The 21891-nt window shown below is 39.8% G+C and overlaps 2 protein-coding genes across 4 annotated transcripts in view; both read left to right on the forward strand.

The window, feature by feature from the left end:
• KIF15 (kinesin family member 15) overlaps window positions 1-15987 on the forward strand; it is a 38360-nt gene extending 22373 nt beyond the window's left edge. The window contains exons 21-35 of one of the 3 annotated variants that reach the window (XM_067291359.1): window positions 354-504; window positions 1329-1414; window positions 1797-1902; window positions 2175-2261; window positions 3250-3354; window positions 4206-4328; window positions 5817-5963; window positions 6962-7066; window positions 7363-7527; window positions 8043-8152; window positions 11049-11115; window positions 11728-11765; window positions 13502-13667; window positions 14111-14242; window positions 14556-15987. In XM_067291359.1, coding sequence (XP_067147460.1) covers window positions 354-504; window positions 1329-1414; window positions 1797-1902; window positions 2175-2261; window positions 3250-3354; window positions 4206-4328; window positions 5817-5963; window positions 6962-7066; window positions 7363-7527; window positions 8043-8152; window positions 11049-11115; window positions 11728-11765; window positions 13502-13667; window positions 14111-14242; window positions 14556-14642 — 1675 coding nt within the window. In that variant the 3' untranslated portion in view covers window positions 14643-15987. The remainder of the gene's footprint in view (window positions 1-353; window positions 505-1328; window positions 1415-1796; window positions 1903-2174; window positions 2262-3249; window positions 3355-4205; window positions 4329-5816; window positions 5964-6961; window positions 7067-7362; window positions 7528-8042; window positions 8153-11048; window positions 11116-11727; window positions 11766-13501; window positions 13668-14110; window positions 14243-14555) is intronic. The other 2 variants (XM_067291360.1, XM_067291361.1) reach the window with 2 other exon arrangements.
• Window positions 15988-16266: 279 nt separating this feature from the next.
• The window catches only part of TGM4 (transglutaminase 4), a 34201-nt gene continuing 28576 nt past the window's right edge, over window positions 16267-21891 (forward strand). Inside the window, exons 1-2 of the mRNA XM_067291362.1 lie at window positions 16267-16331; window positions 20730-20876. Coding sequence (XP_067147463.1) covers window positions 20774-20876 — 103 coding nt within the window. The 5' untranslated portion in view covers window positions 16267-16331; window positions 20730-20773. The remainder of the gene's footprint in view (window positions 16332-20729; window positions 20877-21891) is intronic.

Below are 21891 nucleotides of genomic sequence, written 5' to 3' on the forward strand. Positions count from 1 at the left end.
ATAGTTATGGTGGTTTTTTTGTAGAGCAACCATTAAAAAAAAAAAAAAAAAAAGGCGGAGCACCATGATCAAGACAAGTGACTAAAATTTCTACGTGTATAGAATTTGGGAAGGAAGTATATTATTTCTAGGGCCCACTCTGTCATCTCTGCCAGTGTCCCTTAAAGCTCTTGTCCCCTTCATAAATTTGGGGGTTCTCATTAAAAATGTCACCCCTTATGTCATAGTCACTTTTTTCTAAAATAAGACTATACTCTGTAGATTGTCTCAAGCTTGTAAAATGTAATTGATCAGGGCATTTTTATAATGGAACAAATTCTTATCTCTCAATATTGTGGGGCTTTTTAATAAAGGCTAGAACATGAAAAGATTCTTGAAGAAAAAGCAAGCCTGCAGGATGACTATGAAAATTTGCAAGAAGTAACGAAGTTTGAGACTGATCAACTGAAGCAACAGCTCGAGGAGAGAAAGCAAGAAGCTGAAGCAATGAAAACTGAGCTTTGTGTAAGACAGTCAAGGATTTTAAAAGACTTTATTATCCGTTTCCTCATGAAGCCAGATTATTTAATCCATGCTATTAAATAATTGATCATAGGTTCCACAGTAATAATAGGTTTCCTAATGGTCTCATCTGGAAGATGCATCCAGATTTTTTTTTTAAACCTAGTGCAAGATTTTTGCAACCACAGGCTAGAAGAAATATCCAATAGCCTGATGAAGTAGTAAGTTCTTTGGCTGAAGAAATTGCTCCGGGAATTTTGAGGGAGATGGATTAATTAGTAAAGGAATAAGAAACCACTTTGGAAAAGAACCCTGACATTGAAATGCTGGTTATCTTTGATCTCAGTGCTAGCTAAGACTAGCTTATTTATTCCATCTCTGAAAAACTTGTAAGGAGCTACTTTATATAGTGGTAGTGACCTTGTTAAAATGATCTATGCCTTTTTGTGTTGGATCACTGTCCTGCAATTTGGTTGATGCTGTCCTTGAAAAGCTGTCAGACTGCAGTGACTGCAAAACAGCAATGAGGTTGCTCAAGGGCTTTTGCAAACGATTTTGCCTGCTTTTCCGCAGTGTTCACTGTTTGCCTGCTCAGCAAGTTTGCTGTAAAATTTCTCTTTCAGTGTTTAAAGGAACACTGACAGATTGAAAATCATGTTTTTAGATTCCTCATAGTCTAATACTTTAAACTGCATGCTAGGAGTTGTTTTGATTTTTATTTTGGTTTAAATTATTCTAAAAGCCTCACATTGTAACTTGCATATTTTAAGTTGTCTCAAAAATCTTCATCTAGAATTGTTATAGCAACACTTATTTTCATATTCTAGAACCTCTTGAAACTCCTGAAAACAGAAAAAGAACATAATCAAAAACTAACATTACAACTCCAAGAAGACAAAGAAAACAATTCAAAGTGAGTTTCGATTGTGTGCGGGGTTTATTTCCACCTGTCTTCAAAGGTTTTGTCCTATGCTAGACTTTTATTTAGTAAGGGACCCTTTTGGTAGATGTGTTTGTCCCCAGTTCTGTAGAAAAGATTGCATAATGATTTTTTTTAATTTATTCATTGTAGAACAATGCTGCATTTTTATGTATTCAATTAACGTTATAGATGTAGTTCTTCATGTCAAAGATAAAGTTCCAACACTGAGAGCAGTGTATGACTAGTAATTGAACTAAGTGTTTTATGTGGTACTAAGAAGCTGGTTGTTAAAGAACTCTTTCAAAATGAAATGTAACTAAGAATAAACTGATATGGCTTGATCCTTGTTAAAGCTCTTACATTCTGATTACAGTTCTCCCAAGGAACATATTTTCTATTCCAGGGAGCTCTTGAAAGTACTTGAAAGTGCACAGGTGGAGAAACCATCCTCTGAAATGATGACACGATGTGAGCAGCAGGTACAACAGCAGAGTTAAATGACTCTAAATCATATGTTTATGGATTTCTGTGTGCATTAATAGCATTCTTATTGGTGAACTGACTGTTCTGTAGATTAACAGTAAAATAAATGTAGAGTTCTCAAGTTTCAGATGACTTTGTTACTGCTTTTTTTTTTTTCCCAGTAAGGTAAGCAACTTAGTTCCTTCCATTTATTTCATAGCTTTGTGCGTATATCAAACATATTTCAAAAGTAATTAAGGCTATCTTTCACAACTAATATTTCTTCTAGGAAGCAAAGCTGCAGAAATTGGAACAGAAGCTGGCTGCTGCTGAGGAGATGATTGCTTCTTTGAAGAAGACAAATGATGCAGATAAGGTTTGGGCTTATTTCTGTTACTGATATCCAGGTTTTGCAGGTAACTACATGCTCTGAAGCAGAGTTGAAAGCCCAAAACCTTTCTATGATTCTTGGTAATTCTGTGGTTCTAGGCAAGTCTGGCTGTGTATCCAGGTAAAATAAATTCTACCTTTTACTGGCATGGAGTTTGCAGGATGGGAGAAAACTGGTATACTTTTAGAGGAAATACAAGAAGATAACTGGAGAAAGGAGAGAAGGGGGAGAGGGGGAAAAAGGACAGCACAGGGTTTAGCTATCTGGTGGGCAAAACATCCAGTGGAGAATTCATGTATAATTCCCCTGCTGATTAACACAGCCTTGCAGTTAGTGTTGTAATGGGCTAATAGAAAAGATTAAGACATCGTGAGAACTTGACTGTGATTATGATATCTTATCAATAAAATCAAAGCACTTTTACATGCAAAGACTGCTCTAGTTTTTAGAAAGCTTGAATAACAAAAGTTCCTGTAGCACAAACATTTATGCTATATGTAAAATAGGTATAAGAAATTGCATAGTGTGTTCATTAATCAACACGATACATTGTTTCAAGTGTTGCTTTTTCTGTGCTAAAAGCAAATCTGATGTGTAGGGCCAAAAGAATCTGGTACTGTCAGCCCAGCGGTGTTTCTGAATGTACCTTTTTCCCTTACAAATCTGACCTTAAACTATAGTAATTGTAATCTCCTATTAGAAATGCGTCACGGCCTGAGTCTAAAGCTTTTGTACTGGGGGCTAGTCTTCTCTTACAATTAGCACAGCAGGTTATTTAATTCTTTCAATGAGTGCTTAGGACAAAAGTTCATGATTTAACAGCGCATTTCCTGGTACTCCTTTACATGCACGTATTGAGGCCTCGTTTTCAAATGTCTGTTTGAAATTTGGAATTGACAAATTATACACCAAACAATGTCCAGTAGTAAATAAATTTAAATAAATCAGGACTAACTTTTTTCTTATGCTGCAGGAAGTTGTAACCGACTTGATGAGACAGATCCAGGAGCTGAGGTCTTCAACTAATCGTAAAACTGAGTCCATAGATGGGCTGACAAGAGAGCTGGAGGACATAAATGTATGTTCTGTCATTCTGAAGGACACAGTGTAGTTTTGCAGAAATGGAAGGCAATGACATGTCTTATCACGGGTCTCAAACAGCATAACTTGCTGTAGTGTTATGGAAGGAAACTTCTTTGTTTTGACATGTTGAAATCTTCTGAACATTTTATGCCTAAGGCTGTCTTGAAAACTGAACTCTTTCCACGTGGTGGGTAAAGAGCAGTGTCTCTGAAGGGACCTATTCACATCCTGTAAGCTACGCTCAGCTGACAGTCACGTTTAGATTTTCTGGGAATTTGGTGATTTAAGACATTGACAATTGAAGCTGAATTCAGTAAATTCATTTTTGAGAGAGTCAATTTTTATGTGAACTGTAACTGAGAAATGATTATTTTCTACATCTATAAATATAAACTACTTACGTGAGTAACCTATGTATAAATAAGATGCATCTTATTTATTAAAACAGATCTTATTTAGAAACTGATAGAGCAACCAATGGAATGTTTTAGATGCTATATATGTATGAACTATGAATCCGAAAGGTCCGAAGGACAAGATGTTCCTGAGACTAATTTCTACATATCTCTTTTATCAATAATGGATGTTTGTAGTGGTTAATACATATTAAATTAATAACTTTTCTTTACTTCTGACAACAAATTTTTAGTAACCCACAGTTTGTAGAATTGAGCAAGTATGACATTTCACTCTAGTTTTAGTGTCACTGACTCGGATGAGTTTTTAAACATGAAGTTTATAGTTGTCATAAGATTTATGATATACACTTATTTATATTATGCTTGGCAACACTCTGATAACATGTTTTCATTTCTATTCTAAAATTTAATTTAACCTTTTTCTTAGTGCAAGTATAATTCTGTTTTGGCTGCAAAAGAAGAAAGCAAAGGAATCATAGAGGATCAGGAAAAGAAGATTGAAGAACTGATGGAAGCCTTGGAGAGAAAACAAATAGCAGATAACATTGAGGTAAAAGCATTAATGTTGATGTATTGTGATTATCTGTTTAACAGAGGAGTTGTATGTGTGTTTGCTTAAAATACTAGTATAAAACTTAACCTCATTTTAGTTCAAATATAACTGGTTAGGATGTTCTGAAAGGAATTTTTAATGAAATACCTGACAAATTCTGTTAAATTATCACATTATTTTATATAAATATTTTATAAAAACCTATGCTAAAAGCCTGGTTTAATTCTTGTTAAGGCAACTGAGGAGGCAGCAGCTGAATTTAACAGCAGCATTAGATGATGCAGCTGAGAAAGTAAAATAGGCAGAAGAATATAGTTAACATTATCTCTTCCCCACTGCTACATTATTAGACAGTTTTTTCTCTTTACTCATAATTTTAACCAAAAGCTCCACCTGCTGGAAACAGATTTAGGATGCATGGTTAATTCAACTGCAGTTTTGCTTTTATAATTGTAACTTTTTTAATTTGGTCTTTCCTCTTATTGCCCTTCCCATTATTTTGGAGAATATGTCCTTCAGTCAAAACAACTGCCCTGTCCTTATGACTAATTTCAGGTTCTACAAGATACTCAGTCATATTACATATGCTTAGTCCAATCAGAGAGCAATAACGAGGTCTTCCAGAGTAGCGTGTGCTTCTCAAACGCCACCTTTTGATACATTTCCACTATGCTTAAAGAACAGACTGACTTCACTTATAACCATACCTAAATTTGACCTAAAATTGACTATGGAATCCCAGGCTAAATTTCCTGCCAAGTAAATTGGTTTTGTTTGTTTGTTTTGGATTGTTTGGGGTTTTTTAGCAGAAGTAACTGCATTCTTACCATGGTGTTATCCTTGGGTATATCTGGCTCCTGATGAAATTATAGGGTCTCCCCTTCTTTTGAGTTTGTTCATCAGTTACTAATTTCCTTCATACTTTTTTGACTGGATGAGAAGATCTCTTTGGAACTAAGCCAAGGTGGTGTTTATGATACTAAATACTTTTTCCCCTTCTATGCTAACACGCCTCATGGAGGTATGATGCCCTGTCAGATCAGGGGACTGGAGTCTAGATGCTAGAACAAATCAGAAGTATCTACAGAATAGTAGTGCAGTAGAAAGCTGTAAAAATCACTAATTCAATGTGGGTTAAAATCTAGACCTTCCTTTCTAGCCTTTTATTTTTTAAATTGTATCTTTTTTAGTGTATATTATACTTGAAAACGGTGATTCTCACAAATATATAACTAACTATATTGTAAGATAGTTCTCATTTTTGTTCTGCAGCCAAGATAATGCATTTGGGAAAACTTGCCAAGATAAGAAGTTTATAGATGAATTCTTGCCACAATTCAGGAAGAAAAAGTGAAGGCAAAAGGGGGGTGCTTGTAGTTGTTAGCAGTCTCTAGCAACAATGACAATAACATCTTAAAACAACTGCTTTACAGTTAACTCTTAGTTTAATATTTCTATCTTTACTCATCCATCAACTTAAAATAGAGAGACCTTCTGTGTGAAGATTTGCATCATACCACTGAGCAGCTGATAAGGCTGACAGAGGCCTCTAAGAATCACGATTCATTGCTTCAGTGTGCGCAGGAAGACATAACAAAGAAAGAAACTCTAATCCAGGAACTGAGGGAACAGGTAGAACAAGAAATTCTTCTGATAATTAGCTCTTTGAGAGCAGTTGTGGTTATTAATAGCTTGTGGAAATGGTGGGGGATTACTTGTAATTTTAGAGCACTTTGTATGCAGTACTCTTGGTGAGCAGTGCTTCTTGGTGTAAAAGCACAGCAGTAGTTCAAAGGATTTTTTTCAAGGTATTTAAAGGTTATCTAGCCTTTGTTCAAGGTATCTAGAGCTGGCAAAAATGTTAACTCTAAAAGCAGAGTAGAATTATCAGTACCCAGAATGATAGAGTAACCTGCAGTATAACCAGTGTAAATGAGGGGTTTACTTTTCCTCTACTTGCGCTTGTCCACAAATAGTATCATTATATAATGGAGATAATTATTGATCTCTGTAAAGGATGCAATCTGAGAGTGGAGCTTTGGAGACCAATTAGCTATATTAAGCTTTTTCCAAACTTTAATAGTTCTAACTGTCATAGTGCTAACTAATATATCTTACCTGTTTTGGCAAAAACTCTAATAAGGATGAGTCATTTTGGAAAGAAGGGTCCTTCTATCATGTTAGCATGTCTTATTCCAGGAAATTAAACCTGTATCAGTAAATTTTTTTCTTCTTTTTGGTATCAAATCATGTTTTGACCAGTAGTGTTTGCCATCAAAGGGCTTATTAGTTCATCTCTGCCGGCAATTCCTTTGAAATGTAGATTAAACGTTCCCAAGGCAAAAAAAAATAGAATGCCAGCAACAAGAACAAAATTCAATTAGAGATGTAGATGTAGACATATAGTGTATATATATGCTTTTAAACAATGCTTATTAAATGCAACTGTTGAGTGATTAACAATTTTATTGGGTAAATATAGAAAACAACCATGAAAGTGAAGTCTAAAAGACTTTTAAATCATCTATGGTATGTATTTGGATAGTCTGCTCAAAATAGAGATCTGTATGCTCTTTAACATTTTTTCAAGTGTTATGCACTAATCTAATTGTCATTGGGGTTTCTAATAGTTGGATAAAAAGACAGAAGAACTGGAGAAGAGGAAGAATGAATACGAATTAAAAATGAAGCAAATAGATTGCTTCGTGGATTCATCTTCAGTAACATTTCCTCAGGTATGGTATTTGAGAGAAATGTTTTCAATGTAAAGGCTATTAGAACTTAGCTCATGGAAAAAGTTTAACAACTTAACACTATGGCTTCAGGCTGAAAGCAGAAATGACAATGTATTGAGAACTTTGAAATCCCATTCGCCTTGTTTGTAAGTTAAATGTGTTATTGGTCATTTGTCTACTAGGAATTTATTAATGCATCTCCAATTAACTATTAAAATGTCCCTCTAACTAATAAATAGGAGAAATAATTCTTTCCTAATAGTTTGATTTTGTTGTTGTTTTTTTTAACTTGCTAGTGTCCAAAAACTCCCCCTAATTTTGATGTGAATCTGGCAAAAATCTTGGAAACTCATGAGCAAGAAATAGCTGATCGGAGGGCTTCTGCAATTACTCTAGAGCATCTTGTACATGAACTGAATGAAGAACGAAGAGCTAAAAATGATGAAATTCTAAGACTTAAGGTACTGTAAATTAAACTCTATATAGGTAATCTGCTAGGTTAAAGTAAATGTGAATTCCGTATTCTGTCTTAATGAGCTCTCATTAGCAGTCAGTCCAGTAATGCAGGAAGGCAGCTCCTGGTCATCTTGCCTAGTGTGGTAACTAGCCAGCTTCTTGGGAATGGGAGCATCTCCTAGCTCTTTGTCTCCTGTGATAGGGAAGTTTTACACAGACAGTGGTAACTTTGGGGGTGTCCATATATCTCATTTTCCCAAGGGCTCAGTTGTTTACTGTGCACGAATATCAATGTTAATATTACTTTTGCTGGTGAAACTGTTTTGGCTTCTTCCAAAGCCAGTTTTTAACAAAACTGTAAATAGAAGGGTTGTGCAGGTCTTTGCAAAACAGAACTGTGTGTGTTTTCTTTCAGAGTTTTATCTTGTCAATTTTAGTTTAAAAATGGGTTCCACCAGAAATGAAAATAGGGATTGCATTTCTGTCTTCAAATAAAATGTTTCCAATCTGACTTGTTTAGGAACAGTTAAACAAATTGGCGAACTTACATCTGGAAATGCAGATATTGACAGAGAACAACAGGAGTTTACAGAGCCAGCTTGTAGAAGCTCAGAGACAAAGCAAAATCAGGTAAAAAAAACAAACAAAAAAAAACAAACAAAAAAGAAAAACTTGTCTTAACTTTAAGCAATTGTATAAGATAAACTGAAATTCACATTTTTTTGAAATACAATATTGCATATAACTTATTTGTATAATTGAGAATCTCAGACTTTTCTATGAAAATCTTTTACTGACTTGTAAACTTTATTGCCTTCAACTTACAAGTTATGCACAGTTACAGATAGAAATGGACAAAGAATGCAAAATAATTACATTTGTAGCCATTATAATATGTTATATATTTCCACACTACATGTGCAGTTATGAATTCAGTAGATATGAAATATCACAATGAAATCAGCAGAAGTTTTAACATAGAGCTGAACGGAACCACCTCATGTTTTCAAGGCAAAGGAACAAACTTTTGAAAAGATGGCACACTGTTGTATACCTCAGATTGGAGATACCCTGAGCTTTGATTGGAACTGCAGTCTGTACTTTATTTTGGACAGAAAAGATTTGGTTTCACAGCTTGCTGCTTTTTAACTTTTTTTGGTTTTGTAAAGAATTGCATAATCTGCTTCATATTTTGAGAAAAGGATAATTCATTGGCAGCAGGTAGTTCTGTTGATGTTTAATGACAAGTAATTTTTTAAGGGGCAGTTTTAGTAAACAGTGACTTAGACCCAAAGATTGATGCTCAGTCTCTTTTTTGCCTATTAAAGGTTTCAAAAATATTTTTCATAACTTCTAGAATATCTATATTCAATAAAGTATCAATGTTGTCAGTTTTAGAACTGGCTTTTTTTGTAGGATAAGTATTTCAAGTTAAGAGAACATTATTAAACTTACAATGTTAAACATTCCAATTCAAAGATGCTGTAATTGCAGGTGTCTGTGCAACCCCAATTTGTCCTTGCGTGTGTGTGTGTGTGTATATATATATATATAAAAAAATAATCTGCAGTTACTGAATGAGTGATTCATGGAGCTTGTGGAAAATAAGTCTGTGGAAAACAGTCTGTGCACAAGGCCTGTTTGGTGGGACAGATCAGGTGGGATACTGAATGATACTGCGGTCTCTAGGGCCTTCTGCTTAGTTCGTGGCAGTAATTTTCAAGTGTGTGGTGAATTAGAGTGGGAATTGCAGAAAAAAAGTGGTTACTCGCCCTGGAAAACTGACTTCTGTGGCTTAGTTTTTCATACAGTTTATAGAGTAGGTCACTTAGACCCAGTTTTTCCACACAACAGCATTAATTTTATGTTCCTTATTTGCTGGATGCCTGACTTGAGACCCTGGGATATAACTTGCACAGCACTAACAATTCTCAGCTGCTGTTGAAGTTGACAGGTTATGGTTTGGATAGGTTGAAGGCTGTATTATATTACATGCTCTATGAAAAATCAGGTTCAGATATCTCAGGTGGGGATATTCACAATGCAGACTCATGCCTTATACATTATGGGAACAGCTGATAGCAGTAGCAGGTGATTATCCTTTGTGCAGCCCAGTGTTAGAGACCAAGATTTGATCATTGGTCTCGCACATGAGAGTGGTGAGATGTGAGGATCTTCAGCTGCATTGGAGGCCTTAGGCGGATGCCTGAGAATACAAGATGAGGCCAAGTGCCCGCTCTCTTTTGGTATTTAGCCTTAGCACAGGGAAGAGCAGCCATACAGGAAAGGTCAGCCTTCATCTCTGTAATGCTAAGCTGGAGCGGGCTCTGTTCACCTCTTTGAAGCTGGTATAGGCTGACCAGTGCTAGAATTTGAAAAGCCTGAACGTAATCAGCAATATTATTTGGGGGATTTTAAAGTTCACATAACTATCTACTGAGAATAAGTAAACAGGGTTTGCTCTAGTCTTTCCCAAAGATTTATAAGCTGGCTGAATTTGGGTGGATTTTGTGGAGGTGAAATGATATACAGGACTTTGTACAAAACCGCTTCTCAAATCTGTCCCCAAAACATAAGGGGAAGTATTAGAAGTGGTTAGACTGTTTAAACTGGCATTTAAATAATGTTTAAAAAAATAAAAAAAATGACCAACCCACACATTCAACCTGAGGCAGCATATACCAGGTATGGAAAATATCACCCTAGCTAGGTAGGTTGACAGAGACTTTGTTACTGAAAATAGCAACCTTTTATAATTATGTCATATTAGAATAATTATTAATCAACGCAGTTCTTCCCTGAATGCCAGCTCTGAGAAGGAAGTGGCCCTAATGGTGTTTTGGTTTAGATGTGGGTTTGGTTTTTTATTTGGTTTGGTTTTTTATTTGGTTTGGTTTTTTATTTGGTTTGGTTTTTTATTTGGTTTGGTTTTTTATTTGGTTTGGTTTTTTATTTGGTTTGGTTTTTTATTTGGTTTGGTTTTTTATTTGGTTTGGTTTTTTATTTGGTTTGGTTTTTTATTTGGTTTGGTTTTTTATTTGGTTTGGTGTTTGCTTACTTCTACCTGCAGTGATGTTTATTAAAAATTAAAAAAACAGTTTCCAAGTCTTCTGAATGCAAAAATCTTTTATCCTCTTAACTTGGCAAGATCACTGAGCAAAGATCTTGTAGGATGGAGTTGCTTTCTGCAGTCTATGTGCAAGTGTACACTGTCAGTAAAACATTTACCTCAGTCCTGAAGTTATCTACCACACAGTTGCATGGTTATTATAATTTTTTTCCAAATGATCTTTTCACTGAAACATTAATTTCTCTATACTTATGCTCTACCAAAGGAAAATGTGGTACTTCTAGAATATTAAAGTTAAAACCCTTGCAGAGTTGTTTTATGATGTTCAGTATTCTGAATCTGAACGTGCATCAAGACAGTTGCATGCATTACAAGTTTAATCTGGAGAAGCCGTTGTTTTTATGACTGGTTTCTTATGTATGTGCAAAACTTTCCTCATATTCTTGGATTTCCTAGTGATCAGAAATATTCTGATGTTCAACACCTCAAAGAGAAGGAGATTGCTGAAGAACGACTGGCCAAGGTATGTCACTTTTCGTGTAGTATTCAGCTTTTGTTTCCCTGCTGGGAAGTATTACTCATCATGTTTTCTTCTGTTTTGTGTCAGTGAAACGAGCACTGGTTACTAGTGAATTCTAATAGACACAGAACTTGATACTAATCTCTTATGGTATCTACCCTGGTCTAACTCCACTGAACTGGGTGTCAAATTCACAGAACAGTAAGCAAAATGAGATTCAGATCAGTAGATCTGATTTATCGCCAATGGGTTAAAAAGCAAAGATTATGTCACTTGCTAATATCAAGACTTCTGCCGAAAGGAGGTTAATGTTGTGGTTTCATGGATTTCCAAGACAGAAGAATGCCCCGGTGAAAGCTTCAGTGGCTGGCTGTTTATTTATGGGCAGAGACATTGATGTGGGTCATCTGTGCTGGCATGAAGCAAAAATATATGCATATAACAAGGAGATTAACTTAGAGTGAATGTTAGAGATGTGAGTTATTAGGTAGTAGGATTATTTTGGTGGTATCTGAAATTAAGATACTTGGCATCAAGTAAGGGGCAGAAATCATTTTAAGTATATGTATATATTTTAAATATTAAGAATGTAATTTATATTTTGAACTTTTACAGAATAAAGCAATGGAGGAGATGCTGAAAATCAAAGCAGAGTAAGTTTAATATTTCTCACTGAGTTGGAGACTTGTATTAAACTCATTAACACCAAAAAGATGTAGTTTGAATTGGATTCAATTCAAAGTATTTGGAATTCAAGTAACTGGAAGTTGAGATCTGAATTTGTAAGAGACAGTGTGGAAATAATGTTTATACTTTTGAAAGAAACATCCAGTTTTTACCATCTTTCATCAGTAGGTGGTAGTAGTACCTCTGACTAATTTGCTGCAAGAGTAGTAATTTATGAGGAAAATACTCTGAAATAGGTGGAACTATAGAAAAGCTTAGCTTGGAAGGGACATCATGGGACTGTGTAAAATTATCTACAGCATAGGGCTTTGAATTTTTATATGCAGTGACTTTTAAGGATGTTCCTTTTCAAGTTAAATTGAAATAGTGTTCATTTCTTTCCGTTATAAAATATTTAAGATAGTAGTAGTAACTTAAAATCTAATTCTTTGGTTTTTATGCTGTTTGCTTAATTTTTTTTTGAATTTCAGCTCAAATAATGAAAACTGTTTATTATTAGAGTATCCTTAGATTGTATTTGGGCTATCATCCAAGAAGTCCTGGAAATTCAAGTGTTCTGCACATTGGATGGATAGTATCCAGGAAATAATATAATGAGTTAGTAGATAAAAATTAATTTGAAAACTTTGCTCCTGTTGTTCTTTCCCCAATCTATATTGCTTCGGAGATTCATGTTGTGGCCGAATTTCCTAATATTTGGGTTATTTGCATTTAATGGCATGCTTTCTATATAAATAACTCCTTTAAGGATGAAATTTTTTTTATGAATATGGTCATTTCAAAAGGATTTCATTCTAAATGTTCCAGGAGTTCTAATCTTGATTAGGGCTTATTTTGTTTTTAATGCATTGCATTTTCATATCTGGTCATGTTGGCATGTATTCATGTCTGACATTGTAATACTCTAAGGAATGTATATTTTTAAATGTCTCACACGAACAAACAACATACAGAGAGGAAAAATGGGGGGTTTTTTGTCATCAAGGAAAAGTGTTGACAAATGTGTAGCAAATAAATACTCATTTCCTACAGTTGGTTTTAAACCTCAGGCTTTAGGGAAACAAAAATGAGAACAAAAATATTTTAATTTATGCCATACTTGAGAATAGACAAACCTACTAAAGTTCTCACTATCAGTAGAAATGCTGCTAAATTTGATGACACAGTTTAATATTCTGTGATCCTGATAGGATTAAACCATTTTCAGTGGCATTTTTCTGAAGTGGTGGTCCTTGTCCTGTCCTCAGGCCAAACAAGCTCAGACCCCCTCTGAGCTATTCAGAGATGTTTCTCAGCAAAATTGCTATTAGGGAAAAGCCATATACAAACAAGCAGTCAAAACTGGGAAGGTCTTCATAAAAGCAGTGGAGTTCATCTGGTAGATTTACCAGTGTTAGGTGAACTCCAAGGGTCCCCTTAGGCTAAGTTTCTATTTTCTGTTTTATGAGTGGAGTTGTACGTCCTGGGTTGGAAACAGCATGCTTCCCAGAGGAGGAGCAGCTCCAAAACACTGGCTAGTTAGAGATAACAGCTGGGAAGCGGTATGTACGCTCTTCTTCTGTTAGCGCTGGATTCTACGGAAAAGAAATTGTGTCAAAAAGATCTTTTTTAGAGTCTGCCTTGATGTCCAAGGCTGACATAATTCAGTCGTATGCCATTTATTTTGGTTTTTTAATATTTTGTGATGCTTTTATATTGGCAGGTTAGAAGAGATCAAAAATACCCTCAAAATCAAAGAGAATACCTGTCTCGAAATGACTCTGGAGATAGAACGAACAAGAGCTTTGGAGCTGAAAGCATTTCATGAAAAAGAAGAAATTAGATCAAAACTGGAGGAAACATATGAAGAGAGAGACAGAATTGGAAAGGTTATAAATGTGTATTTTTTTTTGTTGTTAACTTTACAGTGGAATCATATTCAGTGGAGGTAGAGCTGTTGCTAGTTGGTTGATATTGTGAAATAATTAGCAATCGAAGACTGACTCTGAAAATGTTTTGTCTTACCATTTAGTTACATTTACAATGGTATTTCCTGGTGTTCTGGTAAAACACTAGTGGAATTTTGGGTACAGAAATCACTGCTGCAATTCATAATAAAAAATCAAATGATGCATTTGTCTTTTAGAGAGATCTGATGTAGTACCTAAAAAGGCCAGTGACAAATATATATTGCCTGACTGAACCAACTCTTAAGTCGTACATTACAACAAATTTAAATGGCAGTGTTAATCAGTTCAAAAGAAACTATTTCTTCTGGAAGGAGAAGGGAGGGTTAAAGTCAAGGTATACATAATGTATTTATTAATTACAGGAAATGGACTTGCTGAGGAAGCAAGTGGAATCTCTTGCTGAGGAGAATGGGAAATTGCTAGGTCATAAAAATCTAAACCAGAAGATTCAGTATCTTGTGAAAATGAAGAAAGATTATGCTAAACTTACTGAGGTGAGTTTCAGAGAGTAGAATTCAAATGAAATAATGGTCTGATGTAGAAGAAAGCTGAGCTTTGATAATGGAAACTAGAATTCTTCTTCTGTTTAAGAGTTATTGATACCTCTGTTATATGCAACTGCATGGTTCATGACTGGTCTGTCTTCTCACAGACATTTTAAAAAAATCCCACTCGACTTCCTCAAGTATATAGTGTTTCAAACACTTGAGCAAGTGTAGCTATCACTTACTTTGAAATCTGAAAGAAATGAGTGCAGCTTCCTTAATACCTATATAGTTCTAAATACTTTTTTTTTCTGCTTTACAGGAGACTGAAAAACTACGTGTTGAAATTTCTTTTTTGAAAGAAACTAAAAAATGTGATGTATGTAGAAGTCATGATCAGCTACAATGACACAAAACTGCAAAACCACATTTTTAAAGTACACAGAATAAGAACAAACCAGTTGTCAGACTTGGCTTTTGCTGTTAGTCCCAGAATGTTATCAGCTATACTCAGAATAATTAAGTATTTTAGTTCCTGGATGTTTTGCTGGTAGTAACTTTTAGTGAAGAATTCTACTCCAGCTAAGTGCACAGCTTTCATTGATATTGTAACACCTTCTTATTGAAGGGGCTCTATAATTTTTACGCAAACTGATTTTGTACAGGTGCTGGAAGAGACTTCCTTGAAAATTTTATGCCTTGCCAAGGAAAAGCTTTCTTACAGGAACATCTCTGAACTCTTGTTTCTTTTCGTGCCTGAATTCAGGTTCATGTCTCTTCTGAAATGCTACTTTTTTTCACCTTAGCTGAATTTATAAGAGCACAATTTCTTTGTGATTTTTAGCAAAATTTACAATGTTTGCACTGGGTTGAAATTAACTGTCAAACCTATGAACTCATTAATACTCATGGATTGCTTAAAAATATTTTTCATGTTGATGTTTGTTCAGTAAAGTAGGAAGGTCATTTTAATAGATTTGTAAATAGTACTATAAATATCTTGTGGCATTGTATTTCTCTTACTCTAGTTGAAATTAAAATGCTTTGCAAAATTGTTTTTTTCCCCCCTACTGTAAATTTACAGCAGACTTCTATAATAGCCTTGTGGAAAATAACTTTATAAGCATTTTGTAACCATTTTCTTAGCAAACAAAAGATCTTATTTCTTAACAGTTCTGAAGATACACAAAACATTTTTAAAGGTGCAGTACAATCTCATTAAGTCACACTAAAGATATGGAGGTTTATTGCAAGTAACTGGAACTTTTATTAGCAGAACACAGAACATTATATAGCAATATCAAACACTTGTAGCAGGATTTTTAGGGGTTTTTTTTTTGATACAGTCAGTAATCCCATCATTCTATTTTTGACTCCTTCGTTTCCTTTTGCTCCATCATTTAGTAGTACTGTACAAAGATGTGTGTCAGTTAAAGGGCAGGATACCTAGTGAGTTTGTTCTGTACTTGACTGTTGAGAACCAAATTTTTCCCCCAACTGATCTATGGATTTTTAAAGTCGCATAGTGCTGCAGACTTGTTTCTACCTGAACTTTGGTCTGAAGCATCAAAGTTTAAAACTGAGCTTAAATTGAAGAGTTTGAACATCAGAAGTGGGAAGAAGTTAGAAGGCTAGTGCAGACAGCAGGTGGCTGGGGGCTGTTTTGGACCACAAGCCCCTTGTTGTGCCCTGTGGGCAGTGTTACACTGTTACCTTTTTCTTTAGTTTAATAAATGTCTTTGTATATAAAGGAAGACTGCATGGGTGGTTGGTCTGTTTTTTTTTGGGGGGGGGGGGGTTAGACTGATGCCCACCGGCTGCCTTTAGAGTAGCGCGGTGGAGGCGGTTCCCCCCTCCCACGCCGGCGCCGCCCCGCCTCAGCCCCTGGGCCGCCCGCGGAGGCGGCGCCGGAGCCGCAGCGGGAGCCGCGCGGGGCGCTGCCCGGAAGGCGGCGGCGGCTCGGGCCGGGGCCATGCGGGCGGGCGGCGCGGCGGCGGCGGCGGCGGGGCTGCTGGGGGCGGCGGCGGCGGCGGCGGCGAAGCTGGCGCTGGGGCCGGGGCCGCGGGCGCTGCGCGGCGCGGCGGCGGCCGGCGGCGGGGTAAGGAGGGCGGCGGGGCGCAGCGGCCGGGACTGCAGCCGGGGAGGTGGCGACTGCGTCTGCTCTCCGGCAGCAAGCGCTGAAATAATCCGGGCTCCCCTCCCGCTTTGAAATCTTCAGTGCAGGGTAAAATAATATCCATGAATTAAAGGCTGTTCTTCACGCAGCCTCTCCTGACCAGCTGCTGAAAGGCCTCGCTCAGCCGTGAGGCCTTCCCGTCGCACCTGTGATGGAAAGCAAAGCCGCGCCGGCTGCCGCGCCGCGCCAGCTCTTGCCGGGGGCTCCCGGCGCGGGGCTGTGCCGGGCGCTCGGGCCGGCGGGGGCCGGGGGGCGCGGGCCGGGGCCGGGGCCCTGGCGCTGCTGGGAGGCGGGGTGAGCAGTGCGGAGTGGTGACCTGACACCGGGGCAGGTCTGCTGATGTCTGAAAGGAAGGGACAGACAGGATACCGGGAGTGGCGAAAGCCCAACCCTGAAAGCCCTTTCGCAGCCTTTTTATGCCGTTTCTACTCCAAGAGCTGCGTGTTAGTACACTTGGATGCCAAACGTTTGTTCTCAGCCCTCTCTTTTGCTGGTAACTTTAGTCCCTCTCCATCTCTTTTGTCCCATTTCTGCTCCGTGGTTACAGGAAGGGTGAGCTGGAGCGGCTGAGCCCCACTGTACCCCTCCTTGGTTGTGCTTTCTCTTGGGCGATCGTAGGGAGTGACTGCTGGTGCCTGTCGTGCTTGTGTTTCCTCAAACCTCTCTATATTTAAAGCTGCATAGGATGGGTGGCCGCTTCCCCCAAAAGAGAGTACGCTGCCCTTACCCACAGAGGTGAATTATAGCGCAGGCATGGCAAAGGTGGAGAGGCAGAAACACAGAAGATTTTGTATATGAGATTGTTGCTGAGGTAGCCTGCATATCATGAACACACATCAGGGAGACTTGGTTAGGCAAAGAGCAGAGGTTGCTATTCACAGGGGAAATGTACATTTTGACTTGAAATCCAAAGGAAAACCCAGAAGAGAAAATGGATCTGAAAATACCCAGCCCTGTATAAGGAAAAAAAAAAAAAAAGAAACCCAATTAGTGTGATTATTAGAGATGGTTAAAAAAACAAAAACCCAATACTTGCCAATCCTGTTAATCCTTTCCAATATATCAAAAAGGTTGGTGGGAAGGAGAATCAAAAATGTTAAATCCTGATATTCAACCTGACCTCCCCTGACACCCCCCCCCCAAAAAAAAAAAAGAGATTTTGCTCTGCACTGTGAGGAAAAAAATGGAGTGTGGAATTACTGAAAATGCTGACAACATCTTTTTGGAGTATGTTTCTCCTTCTAAATTTACAGAACTATTGGCCATTTGTCAGTTATTTGAAGCTATTTGAAACAAAATGTTTTGTTTCTTTTTTTCTAAACAAATTGGTTCCTCTAATTACTTCTTTCAGGTCCCTTTCAGGTGATAATTATGAACCTAATTAATCTTTCTAGTGGTGATAGATAGTAGTTTAAAGTAAATGCCATAATGATCTTTCTAGTAGCTTAAATACTGCAGGACCTTACATTTAACTGTTTTGGAGCGCTCGCTGTTTTAATCCTGCACACTTGCTACAAAGGCGTTTCTGCAGAGCAGCTGCAAGGAAACAGAGATTCGGGGAGCTCTGTGTTTGAGAAGGAACTATAGGAATCTAAAAACAAGTGTAGGGGACCAGCAATCACTTGCAAAGGCTGGAAAGTGGCAGCAGAAGTTAGAAGAGTATTAATCCATCGTAGAGGTGTTGATGTAGGACAGCAGGATGCTCAACAGCCGCACCGAGACAGGTTTCCACGCCAGGAGGGTGTGATGCGATGGCCCAGCCTGAGAGCAGCCTGACCATGAGGGGTCATTTCACCTGAACAAAAGCTTTTTTCTCTTTTTCTTTCCCCTGTCACCTGCCAAACTCCATTTAAATTTATTTCTGCAACTCCAGGGGTGATTTTGCATTACCTGAAATGTACACTGAAATTAATCTTCCCTTGGAAAAACAATCAGCCCAGTAATCCTTGACTCACCAGGCTGGCTCCGCCAAGGGGAGGAATTACACCTCCGTTCTTCCTGGTGGCGCGCGGCCGGGAGATGTGCCTGCCTCCGCCTGTGCGGGCCATTGGGGGAGCGCTCCTCGGGCCAGGGCACCGAGGGACACAGCCTGGCTCCGTGCAGCCTTCCTCCCGGGCATGCGCCACCTCCGCACTGTGCTACGGCCCTTTCCTCAGCTCCGCATGGGAGGACGTTTAGCAACAGGTCCAACGTTGCTTCTGAAGATAAGTCTCTGAACCGCAAGCGGAGATGCTGTGGTGATGGGAACCAGTTTTGTTCTGCCGCAGATCATTCTGCGGAGTATCCCTGGCCGGATGGGACCTCCTGAGGTCTATAGTCCGGCCCCTGCCCAGCACGGGGCTGCCTGCCCCGGGTTGCTCACCACTGTCTCCAACCAAGCTTTGAACATGTCCATGGGTGAAGATCTCACCAGCTCTGTTCCAGTGTTTGACCACATTCATTTTTGCTGTATCTGATCCAAATTTCCATTGTTCGGACCTGTGCTGGCTGCCCCTTGTCATATCCCAGCACACTGCTGGGAAGAGTCCAGCTACATCTTCTCTACACCCTCCTATGCGTAGTTGAAGTCAGTAATGAGATCTTCTTTTCTTAAGGCTCTTTTTCTGAATGGCATGTCTTGGTGGCTGTTTCTGACCCTAGGAAGAACGTCCTGAATGTTGTTAAAACCCAGAGAGTGAAACGTGGGATAAGGAGCAGCCAGAGCAGGGGGGCAAACGCTGCTTGCTCCTGTATTAGCAAGCGAACCCTCGTCCCACAGCGGGCTGTAACACAACAGCAGGCGTCTTCCTCCGAAAAAAGGCAGCGCCTGGGCATGGTTATCTCTCTCTGCAGGGCTTGCCGCAGGGGCAGTGTGTCTCTGGGAAAGGCTTCGCACCACAGAGCACTTGACAAGCGGGAATTTTGGGGGGCAGGTTTACAGCTGCCCTGGCAAAGTTGGAGACCTTTGCCAGGAGCAAAGAGGGGGTTGCACACCCCTGCACGAGCCCTCCCGGGGGTGAGGTTAGCCCTGGCGAGCTTGCACAAGCCACTGGGGGAGATTTTGCTTTATGGCCTTTTAACTTTGTTCTTGTTACGCCACCTGCTTAGGAAAATCCTGTGGCCTCCCCTCACTTACAGATCAAAATTTCTCCTTCCAAATGAGGACAGAAAAAGCATGGTGGCCCTGGTCGTTGGGCGAGCTGGCAGAGGACCACGTGCAGCCGTCCCCACGGGGCAGGCGACACCTCTCCGGTGTGTTTGTTTGCAGGCTCGTACCTACATTTGTGTCTGCTCCAAAGCTAATCCCCCAATGGGCTTTCGCTGGCAGAGAGCTGACAGGTGAAGAAGGCATGACCACCATGGGCTTTGGCAAAGCTTTGCTTTTTCTCACCTTCACGTGCTCGCTGCATGTTTGTAAGAGTTTTTCTGTCAGTGGTTTCCTCACACGGGGTTTTCACATCAGGTACTCAACACCCAGGGACTAGGGCAGTGGCCACAGCAGCTAAAACTGGGGGGGGGTAAAGACCTTTTAAGAGAAACTGCTTTTTTTTCAGACTGAAGCCTTTATTGGATGCAGCTGTGTGTAGATGTAGGGCTCTCTTCACGCTGAGCTTGTTGCCAGTGCAAGGGCTGCGTCATATTGTCTAAAGGGGGCAATTTGTCTTGAGAACATAGTTGTCTTCGAAGACCCTTGAGTTCAGAGGTGGTTTTGTTGCTGTTAAATGTTCATAGAAAATGATTCCCCAACCTCCCCCCCCCCCACACCCAAGCTCCTTTCTTTTCCCAGAGGATCTGCCTTTGCTGCGGCCATAGGGCAGGCCAGGTCACAGGAGGCCAGCGACAAGCAGCGTTTTGGGACTGCAGTGGCTTCAGGCTGAATTCATGTTGTACGATGGACAGATCCTGGACCACACACCGTGCCTGCATGCATGGTGTCTGCGTTCTCTGCCAGGACTCAATTTGACCCTCTTTCATATATCTAGACATAAGTGAATTGCATTTCACTGGATGACACCTGCACCAAGTCCTGAGTCTGAGAACTTTCTGGACTTTGGTTTCTGACATTACAGCTGCTGTATGTTGCCCTGGTGCTTTTCAGCTTGTAGTCTGAGGCTGGATTCATTGCAGGACATGTCAGAGCCGCAGGTCCAGGGGTCCTTTCTTGCTTCTGTTGCCTTCTGTGATTCAATATATTTACAACTCATATTCATCATCATTTAATAACATTTGTACTTCAGTTTCAAGCCAATGCCATTTGGGTTTGCTCCAGGTGCCCATGAAATAGTGTGGGTGAGTGACTGGTCAGTGAAAATATGTGGGTTTTTCCCTTTCATTCTACAGCTGGATGTGCTGCTTCGAGGAGGCTGCTTTGGTTTGGTGTTTGCATGCAATGCGGTCATGTGGACGGTCTTTGCAAAAGCCCTGCGACTCTCCTCCTCCTCGGCTGCTGCCTCGGTGACCACAACAGCCTCCAACTTTATCTGCTCGGTGAGTAAGTTCGTCCCAGAGGTGCTGGAGCCTGCAGAAGTGCAGTGACATAAGAATGGTCCCGCTGGGCAAGACTGGTCCTAGCTCATCTCCCAGTGAGACAAGGGGCATCTCTGGCCACAAAGGGAGATTTCAGTACCCCTGCGTAGGCAGACGTGAAATAGTTGTATTGGGTATCACCTGGTCTGACCTCTCTGTGTAGGTTTTTCTGGGTAATGCAGGAAGAGCGTTGCTGCCAAGCACAGTATCTTGTGGTGGCTGCAGTGTTTACTGAGCTTTTCTAGTTGCCTGAAATAAAATGGCACGGTGAGAACTGGAGCTGGAGACTTTTCCTTGTTTTGCTTTTGCTTTAGCAAAACCTCACTTGTGGCAAGCTAAAGCTACCTTAGCTGGGTGTGAATATTCACTGTGAGAGCATTTTGGACCTGCACGTTTTTTCTGCTTTCTTTTCACACTGTTAGTCTTGTTTCTCTGCTCTGACAATTCCCAGCCAGTCTGTAGAACTGTCCAAAACACTTTGAAACCAGTGGGACCTCTTTTTTATTGACTTGAGTAGAGTCTCGGTTCCCCAGAGTTGCTGAGAAGGCAGCAAAACAGGTGCACGTCTGCCAGAATTCTGTTTGGGGACCCCAGTGTGGCTGTGCTTCCCAGCCTGGATGCCAGAGTAGGTCTTTCTCAGCATTAGCAGCAACACTTTGAAGCGGCAGCAGCAGCATCTCCGTTGGTGGTCCTACCAGGAGTTTTCTTAAGCAGGTTTTTCCTGCCTGGCTCTCCCAGCAATATGAATTCTGACATCTCCGAAAAGGCACTGAGCAGTTTGCTGCGGCCAGCCTGCTCCACCGCCCTGCTGTGCCGCGGGCTTTGCAGCAGCCTGGCCCAGCAAAGCTTTCTCTCTTTCTTGTCCTTCAGGCCATCCTGGGCAAGCTGCTCTTTGGGGAGACGTGGACGCTTCTGTGGTGGGTTGGCCTCACTGTGACGCTGGGCGGCCTTGTGCTGCTGCACACCGCTGCGCCCC

The sequence above is a fragment of the Apteryx mantelli genome, chromosome 2 (assembly GCF_036417845.1).
Source record: "Apteryx mantelli isolate bAptMan1 chromosome 2, bAptMan1.hap1, whole genome shotgun sequence".
NCBI lineage: Eukaryota > Metazoa > Chordata > Aves > Apterygiformes > Apterygidae > Apteryx > Apteryx mantelli.